Source organism: Podarcis gaigeae (assembly GCF_964106915.1).
Source record: "Podarcis gaigeae genome assembly, chromosome: 10".
NCBI classification, from domain to species: domain Eukaryota; kingdom Metazoa; phylum Chordata; class Lepidosauria; order Squamata; family Lacertidae; genus Podarcis; species Podarcis gaigeae.
Genome location: NC_139686.1, coordinates 3,381,488 through 3,391,008, shown reverse-complemented (window position 1 = coordinate 3,391,008; position 9,521 = coordinate 3,381,488). Strand labels below are relative to the sequence as shown.

Sequence of the window (9,521 nt, the reverse complement as noted above, 5' to 3'; positions counted from 1 at the left end):
TAGTCTGGTATGTTTTCAGGGAAAGCCCCAGGCTTTCATCCAGGAAGGATATGGTAAAATTTTATTAGGCAAATTATTTCAACAGTACTTTGATGTGAGTGGTTGGGACAAGTCTGAGTCATCCACTCACTCAGTTAATTGCCTACCATCGAGATGAACCAAAGGCTACGAGTAATAATAATAATAATAATAATAATAATAATAATAATAATATATTTATACCCTGCCCATCTGGCTGGGTCTCACCAGCCACTCTGGGCACCTTCCAACAAAAGATTAAAAATACATTAAAACGTCAGTCATTAAAAACTTCCCTAATCTCAGGGAACTTTATTCATACACTTGTGTTTGTATAACATAAAACTTGTTTGAAGCACACTATTGTCCCACTACAAGCAAAATGTTTCCTTATTTCTGGGTCATGGTTGCCCTTAAACAAAAGCCAACTGTGTCCTTTTGTGCTCCCTCCTATCTATGCAAATGCAAACCCACTAGACTCTCACTAAACCCTCAAGAGGATATAAATGACTCGGAACGGTTTGTTTTCATCTCAGGAGAAGCGTGAGTTGCCACACCAGCAGATACATCATCCATTCATCCAGGTGGACAGGTGAGTAGCCAATCTGGTCCCTTTGTCCAGCGTTCAACAGCAGCCAAATCCCTGCAGAAGAATCCTACTGCCCTGTGCAAGTGAATTCTCTCAACCTGGGTATGACTTTTGGGGGCACCTCAATGCCCTAAGATCAGTGGTTTTCAACCAGTGTGCCGTGGCACCCTGGGGTGCCTTGAAGGAGGGTCAGGTTTCCCGGGCAACACTGGGCTCTGTCTATCTGTCCTTCCCTTCCTCCTCGGATGCCCTCTTGTGTCTCTGCCTCCCAAAGGCTTGCACAGCTGTTTGTTGCAGCAGCCCTGGCTACAAGATCCGCAGGCTAATGGTGCCTCTGGGGCTGGCCAGGGGGTGCTGGGTGCTGGGTGCCAGGAGCTGAGGTGGCCTCAGCGTAAGCAAGCAAGCAGGTGAGGGAGCACAGCCAGCCAGTCCACCAGCCCTTGCTGTTGTGAATGGATAGACAAGTCCCAGGCCCCTGTGGGGCAGTGTGAGGAGGCATCTCTCCTTTGGGCAGGTGGGGCAGCTCAGAGACCAGGGATGGCAGCGGCAGCAGCAGCTACCCAGAGGACTCCCCAGGAGAGGAGAGGAGAGGAGAGGAGAGGAGAGGAGAGGAGAGGAGAGGAGAGGAGAGGAGAGGAGATAAGAAGCTGAGGGCTCGCTCCACAAAAGATGGTGGGCCCTCAGGTTGGATCTGGCAATTGTCATCACAGATGGGGGGCATTCCAAAGGTTGGGCACCAATTGCCTCTCTCAGCCCCATCTCCTCTTTCTCCTTGACGTGGGACACGGGTGGTGCTGTGGTCTAAACCACGGAGCCTCTTGGGCTTGCCGATCAGAAGGTGGCGGTTCGAATCCCTGCGATGGAGTGAGCTCCCCTTGCTCTGTCCCAGCTCCTGCCAACCTAGCAGTTCGAAAGCACACCAGTGCAAGTAGATAAATAGGTACCATTGTGGTGGGAAGGTAAACGACATTTCCATGTGCTCTGGTTTCCGTCATGGTGTCCCATAGCGCCAGAAGCGTCCCATAGCGCCAGAAGTTTAGTCCTGCTGGCCACATGACCCGGAAAGCTGTCTGTGGACAAACTGTGATAGCCTGTGAATCTGATGCAGAGGCTGAACCGGAGGAATCCCAGCCTGCATAGGAGTCCCCGCCTCCAGGGCCAGCTGAGCTGGGGCAGGGCCTTGATTCTGAAGCGCCTGCACCTGTGCCGGATCCTCAGGAGCAGACACCAGATGTATCCACTCTGGCTCCTGGGGTGATTGAGGACCCATTGCCTACAGGTTTGCCTCTCCCAGCCCTGTCAGGGGAAGGTGAGCCTCCCCTTGGGTCCAGTAACCCTCCAGCCTCTCCTGAACTGCAGAGGCTCAGGGCAGAGAGGCGAAGAGAACTGGTTTCTCTCAGGAGGAGTGCTCACCTTAAGGCCAGGAGAGGCGGGTCACCTGTGGGCCGGGACCGCCCCTGGCCTCAGAGAAGATAAAGGCCAGTCAGCCCGGTCCCAGGTTGCGGGTGCAACGATGTTGGAAACCTGTTTCTGCCAGCACCCAGACCTGTCTTTCCGGGGTTCCCGACCACGCCTGGCTTTTTGCTTTGAACGCAGCTTCCCCCTTGGTGGACAGTCTCCAGATCCTCCGCCCAGGACCGGACTTTGACCACGCCTCACAGTAACCCCCCCCCACCGGGACCAGCACACAAATGCTGGCTCTCTCAGCCTGAAAGCGAGATGAGAGCAGCAACCCCATAGTCGCCTTTGTCTGGACTTAACTGTCCAGGGGTCCTTTACCTTTACTCTTTTTCTCCCCACAGAACAGGAAGGAAAACTAAAGATGGGGCTTTTGGCTTTCTTTGGTCTCAGCTTCCTAATTGCTGCTCCATTTTTGAGAGGTGAGTTCCTTCCTTCCAGACAGAGCTAGGGAGGAACCTTGGGCTCCTTGAGGAAAAGGTGGGATAGAAATGCAACAAACAAAACAAGCATTCAGGTCTGTCATGCCAGTTTGGGAAGTGCAGAGTTGCCTCTCCAACTCCAGTTAAGCACAGTTGTGGTGTGCATAAACGTTTTGGATTATTATTCCCACAGCTATAGGCATAAAAAGGGACGTGGATGGCGCTGTGGGTTAAACCACAGAGCCTAGGACTTGCTGATCGGAAGATCGGTGGTTCGAATCCCCATGACGGGGTGAGCTCCCATTGCTCGGTCCCAGCTCCTGCCAACCTAGCAGTTTGAAAGCACGTCAAAGTGCAAGTAGATTAATAGGTACTGCTTCGGTGGGAAGGTAAACGGCGTTTCCGTGTGCTGCTCTGGTTTGGAAGCAGCTTAGTCATGCAGGCCAAATGACCCGGAAGCTATCTGCAGACAAACGCTGGCTCCCTCAGCCTATAGAGCGAGATGAGCGCGCAACCCCAGAGTCATCCACAACTGGATGGACTGCAACTAACAGTCAGGGCTACCTTTACCTCTACCTTTATAGGCATAGAAAGCCTTACGTCAGCCTGATGATTCTGAGAAAGTCCCAGGAGGAGGATTTTGCCATCTCCCAAATGATTAACGAGATCATTCCAGATAATCTTGTCTTGTTGAACTGTCTCTGCACAAGCGCCACCAATTATGTGCTGCCACAGAAAGAAATCTGTGGGCACAGGCATCTGCAGGGATTTCCCTCTCAAAACATGGAGAGGGGGGAGCAGGCCAGTTTCTCACACAAAAAACGAGAAGAATGGCGCCTGAAACTTTTGCCTCATATCTGAGGTGGCCCCATCACCTCCAAGGATCATTTCTTTTGAAAGGGCAATTTTCTAGCATTGCTAAAACCTTGCTCTTTCTTCAGACACCCAGGTCCTTGGATCAAATTATTAAACTGTAAGAAATTCTCTGTTCTTCTGTCCCCACAAGAACACAGGATTCTTCGCTGGTTTCCCTGCACCACCTTCCTGTCTGCTCCACCTGTTTCTCACAAACTTGAGTGTCATTCCACGGACACCCCTCCCTCCCGCATTACCCCAACATCACAACCCTCAAGTACTGTCTGATTCCTTATGTTTAGTTTTGATCCGTGGGGTCCTTTGATGATTCTGGTGATTCCCCATTTGGCCCTCGAGGTTCAGTCAACCTTCACTGGCTGACTGGGTATTTGGTGTGGCAAATCCTGCCCTGTGGAACTCCCTGCCACTAGAGGCTTGTCAGAAACCACCTCTGCCTTCGTATGAAAACTGTGCTGCTTTGGCATGCATTCACAGTGTGAATTTCTCCTCCCTCTCTCTCCCTCTCTAATTTTTTATTCGTTTTCCAAATTATTACAGATTAGACTAAATTACTTTAATTTAATACAATTTTTTGGGGAAAAAAGGTTTCCCGCTCCTGTTGCAAATATATGTCCATCACTTCCCAAGGTAGCCGCTTCATCTCTTCTATGTTGTTGTTCAGTCGTCTAGTCGTGTCCAACTCTTCGTGACCCCCTGGACCAGAGCACGCCAGGCACTCCTGTCTTCCACTGCCTCCCGCACTTTGGTCAAACTCATGCTGGTCTCTTCGAGAACACTGTCCAACCATCTCGTCCTCTGTCGTCCCCTTCTCATTGTGCCCTCCATCTTTCCCAACATCAGGGACTTTTCCAGGGAGTCTTCTCTTCTCATGAGGTGGCCAAAGTCTTGGAGCCTCAGCTTCAGGATCTGTCCTTCCAGTGAGCACTCAGGGCTGATTTCCTTCAGAATGGAGAGGTTGGATCTTCTTGCAGTCCAAGACATCTCTTCTTAATCCTTCTCTTGATGTTAGACCATTCTCGCAGCTGACCATAATTCTTTCCTTACATACAGCACCTCTGTTATTTCTCATAAATATAAAACCCATTTCACCTGTGTAGTCCTTCATAAATGTTGTTCTCAGACCTTGTGTGCTGTGCCGTTTAATTGCTATCTTCCTTTGTTCAGTTCACCACAGTGTTTACAAGGTCAATTCATGTTCCGTTCCCTCAGCTGTTTCTCATTTTTAACCAACTTCTATCTGCAGATGTTTCCTTTATGTTTTTAGTTACATTTTATGGATATTTGTGGACTGATTTCATTCCGATTTGTGTGTCGTGAGCTGCCTAGATACAGATGCATGAAAGTGATGATTGAAAATATCTAAACAAATAAATGAAAATCAGCCCCAGGCCAGGTTCTGACTGGGCTTTTCCTTTGACTCCCTGAGCAGGTGCTGAGGCTACCTGCTGCCACATGGAGTGGTTGCCGTACGGTTCCTACTGCTACAAACTCTTCAGCGATAAAGTGAGCTGGGCTGAGGCAGAGGTAAGTGCGGCCTCTTGGCTTTGGTCAAGAGCTGATGGGTTGATTGATCAGTTTACTTATATGCCAGTTTTGCACAACAAGCCCATAACGTTCTGCAGCAAACCTTAAAAACATCCAAACGCAGAGCACTAGAAATACAAATATCTACTTCATAATAATACCTTTATTGTCAATGTACAAACTGTGTACAATGAAATTAACTGAGCCCCACCACACAAACACTCAATCTCATGGCACTCTGTGTGCTTGTCGCACAACACATCAACCCCAAAAGTCAGTTGCACTATATTATTATTTTCTGTTCAGCAGCCTAACAGACCACGGATAGAAACAGTTTTTTCGTCTGTTGGTACAGCTAATTATACTTCTATATCTCCTGCTCGAGGGTAGAAAATTAAAGAGGTGCTAGCCGGGGTGTGAATTATCCCTGAGAATTTTCCTCACTCTCCCTTGCGATGTCGTCTAGCGGGCTCAGGGGACAGCCCATGATATCAGGTGCTGTGTTCACCACCCTCTGTAAAGACTTTCTGTCTGTGGCTGTCAAGCCAACGTACCACACTGTGATACAATATGAGAGGGCACTTTCTATTGTGGACCAGTAGAAGGAGGTCATCAATTGTTGTTTAACATTGTTCTTTCATAAGACCCTGACGAAATGGAGTCTCTGTTGGGCCTTCCTAACCACCTGAGTTTTTACTATTATTGGCAGGGGTGGGGTGGGGGGGAACGGGTCACGTGACGTCAGTGCCCCAGTTAGGTATACGTGCAATTTTAGACAAAGGGCAGGAAAACAAGCTCTGCCGCCAGCATTCAGGGCTTACTCTGAGTTTTGGGGTGGCACGAAAGTGCCCAAGATCCTCTTTCCCACCTGCAAACGCTTTGGGCTTCTATGCATGTTCCCTCATCCCTGCCCTTTACTGAATCCTCCCTGATTTCCTGCTCTTTGGGTAAATGTGACGTTTCTCTTGCCCTCTCTCAGATTGCCTGCCAAGATTACTTCCCCAGCGGTCACCTGGCCTCCATCCACAGCGCGGAACAATCTGCCGAGCTGGCCAAGTACATCATTAAATACCGCAAAGATGGAAGCCGTGTCTGGATTGGACTGCGTGACCCCCTGAAGGTGGGTTTGCTGGCTTATTTTAGCTTCTAAGGTGCTTTTGGACTCCAATGCAGGTTGCGGGGGGGGGGGGGGGGGGCTTATAGAAAGATGCTGAACTTAATAAGAGGGCAGGGTGCCCCCACCCCCAGAATGTCGATATTTTTCACTCCATAAGACGCACGCAACCATAAGATGCACCTAGTTTTTAGAGGGGGAATGCAAGAAAAAAATGTTCTTTAAAGGGGGCGCTGAGCAGAGCCTGTATGCATCCCAGGCTCTGCTCAGTGCTCCCTTTCACGAGCCGCGTGGAGCACGTGTGTGGCACTTGCAGGCTTTTCCCTGAGGAGGGAGAAGGGCAGCCCATCACTGATGGGTTGCCCTTCTCCCTCCTCTGGGAAAAGCCCCCAAGAGCCCCCCCACACGCTCCGTGCGCTCTTTAAAGGGAGTGTGGCTCTTGCTGGCTTTTGCGGGAGGTGGGGGAAGGGACAGAGTGCGACTAAGCCAGAAAGTAGAACAGCGAGAGGGAGCGCTGCGCAGTGATCCCTCTCGCTGTTCTGGCTTCTAGGATAGCTGCGCAGCCCGCATTCGCTCCATAAGACGCAAACACATTTCCCCTTACTTTTTAGGAATGAAAAAGTGTGTCTTATAGAGCGAAAAGTACGGTATTTGGAAATTCATTGGGATTCTTCATTGTTGTGAACCATTTTCATATCTATTTATTAGTAGCAGAATTATTTAACTTTTAAAAATTCTATGCACTGCGGTCACACTGGCCGAGTGGTTACTATTTAATTTATTGCATTTGTATTCCACCTCTCCTCCAAGGAGTGGAAAGTGGTCCCAACTAAAGAATAATGGGAACTTAAGTTGACAGAATATGCGCAGCTTGCAGACTTAACGTATAGAATAAGAGAACAAGAAGGACACACGTTTAGAGAAGATTGGAAAACGTTGATTGAATATATGGGAAATAACTGTGTACAACTGAAAACGCTGGCAGCATTAAGATAAATTAAACAGTGTAAACAAGTTTTGATGGATGCAATAATGGAATACTGAATGGTACAGTTTCTGTAAAATATGCAGGGATTTATGATTTGCAGAATGAACCATGGAAAGAGAAGAAGGGAAGCCATTGACGTCTTAAGGATGTAATAATGAGTATTTTAAATTGTGAAACAGAAAAATTAATTATATATACGTATATGTAAAAAAGAGTGTGAGCAGCTGCTGCAAGGAGACTCCAGGTCTCCCATCTGCCTAACGAGAGCCTCGTCTGGGCATCTTTGCTCTCTTCCCTGACAACCAAATTGCTTTTCTGTCCACACAGAACCGGCAGTGGCAGTGGACGGATCGGTCTTCAAACAGCTACAAGAACTGGAATGCTGGAGAACCCAACAACCTCAAGAACAACGAGAACTGCGTCGAGCTTTGGGCTGACACAGGTGAGCCCAGAGGGAGAGCTACCTGCTCTGGCACCCAGAGCAGCACACATGTGGGGGTGTGGCATGTGCGCGTCTCAGGGGGCGTGGCGCATGTGGGGGGGTGCGTGGTGAGTGGCATGTATTCCAGGGGCAGCGAGTGATGTCACCCCCCCCAGAATGACACCCGGGGCGAACCTCACCCCCCGCACCCCCCTTCCTCCACCAGTGGGTGAGCCCAGGTGACGTGGGCATGTTGGCGAGAGCGGGGGGAGGGCAATGAACTGAGAAGCCCAGTTGTGGGACCTCCTAGGAATGGAGGGTGTGCTTGCAGAAGGAGAGATTTCTTTGAATCTTATTAACCATCAGGGTAAAGGTAAAGGTATGCCTGACCATTAGGCCCAGTCATGGACAACTCTGGAGTTGTGCACTCATCTCGCTCTATAGGCTGATTGGAGCCGGCGTTTTTTTTGCAGACAGCTTCTGGGTCCTGTGACCAGCATGACTAAGCTGCTTCTGGCAAACCAGAGCAGAGCACAGAAATGGTGTTTACCTTCACACTGGACTTGGAAGCAGCAGCAGCAGCAGCAGCAGCAAAAACTGACCACGTTTTTGCTTGAGTTCTCCGATATCCCTAGCAATATCTCAGTGACGTCCATTACAATATTAAACCTTGGAAAATCTCAGAGTGGAGCATGAGACACAGGTTCTCTTTTGCTTTCCAGGATACCTGAAGTGGAACGATGAGAACTGCAACTCTGCTCGTTCGTACCTCTGTCAGTACAAACTCTAGGATGGAGTCCCCGTTTCTCATCACCTGAGAAGGCAGGGTCAGGAAGACACACCCTTCAGATAAAGGAAAGGGGATATTCCTGCAAGGACCCCATCTCTACATCCTTTTATGATCTCTCCTTGTTGATTGGTGGTTCGTTGGTTTGCTTGCTTATGTCTCCTCTTTGTTGATCAGAAAAATGTAACATCCAATAAACTTCATCTTTATCTCTTTGTTCATTGAATAAGATTTGACTTACTGCTTTCTCTGTATTTTAAAGGAGTTGTGTACGACTTAATCCTCCATGACTTCTAACGTACATACCTCTTATGTATATTTACGTAAAATATAAAATGCTCATTAAAAATACTGAAGGCAAGCCAATTTATCAAATTTATCAAAATAGAAGCAAAACTTGCATAATATATGAAAATGCGTGTTAAAATGACACGTGTGGGTTAGGTTGCCAAATCAAAAGAAGCCTTCAGCCCGGTGAGCAAATGTCGAAAGCCCACGTGGGTCCCCAATAACCCCCCCCCCCTTTGAAGGCAGAGGCATTAGCATGCAGCCAGATAACAGTTGCACTGACACCACAAATAATCACCCTTAAGCACTTAAGCCTTAAGTACCCTTAAGTGGGTGGCGCTGTGGGTTAAACCACAGAGCCTACGACTTGCTGATCAGAAGGTCGGAGGTTCGAATCCCCACGACAGGGCGAGCTCCCGTTGCTCGGTCCCTGCTCCTGCCAACCTAGCAGTTTGAAAGCATGTCAAGTGCAAGTAGATAAATAGGAACCGCTCTGGCAGGAAGGTAAACAGCGTTTCTGTGCACTGCTCTGGTTCGGCAGAAGCGGCTTAGTCATGGTGGCCACATGACCCGGAAACTGTACTCGTGAGAAAAGGGAAAAGTTGGCAGCTATGAGTTGGGACCTCATTCGTTTTCCATTTAGGGGCTAATGAAACACAGTTGTTGCATACATTAATAACCTTTTTTTGACACCTGGGAATTTCTGACTGAATTATCCCCAACAGAAAGGACTCTGGGGTCTTTTTGGGTGGGGGGGTAGTACTTTTAAACATTCCCCCTCCCCAATTCATTATGGATCATTTCCCAATACTCTTTTACCACATGCGACGGAACATTCCCTCTAGGGCAGCCACACTCTCTCAGTCTAGCCTACCTCACAGGGTTGCTGTGAGGATGAAATGGGGAAGAGGAGAGCGATGTATACCACTTTCCACTCCTTGGAGGAAAAGTGGGATACAAATGCAATAAATTAAATAGTAACCACTCGGCCAGTGTGACCGCAGTGCATAGTATTTTTAAGAGTTAAATTATTCTG

At 48.6% G+C, this 9,521-nt stretch overlaps 1 protein-coding gene across 2 annotated transcripts; it reads left to right on the top strand.

The window, feature by feature from the left end:
- The first annotated feature begins 479 nt into the window (after window positions 1-479).
- LOC310826675 (C-type lectin lectoxin-Thr1-like) lies at window positions 480-8,426 on the top strand. Of its 2 annotated transcripts, none has more exons than XM_083701837.1 (6): window positions 480-610; window positions 2,410-2,487; window positions 4,793-4,887; window positions 5,867-6,007; window positions 7,317-7,431; window positions 8,133-8,426. In XM_083701837.1, exons 2-6 carry the CDS (start codon window positions 2,430-2,432, stop codon window positions 8,198-8,200), a joined length of 477 nt encoding a protein of 158 aa, XP_083557963.1. In that variant the 5' UTR covers window positions 480-610; window positions 2,410-2,429; the 3' UTR covers window positions 8,201-8,426. The 2 variants fall into 2 exon arrangements, with proteins under 2 accessions (XP_083557963.1, XP_083557964.1); XM_083701838.1 differs by lacking the exon at window positions 480-610 and adding an exon at window positions 2,138-2,267.
- The last annotated feature ends 1,095 nt before the right edge of the window (window positions 8,427-9,521 follow it).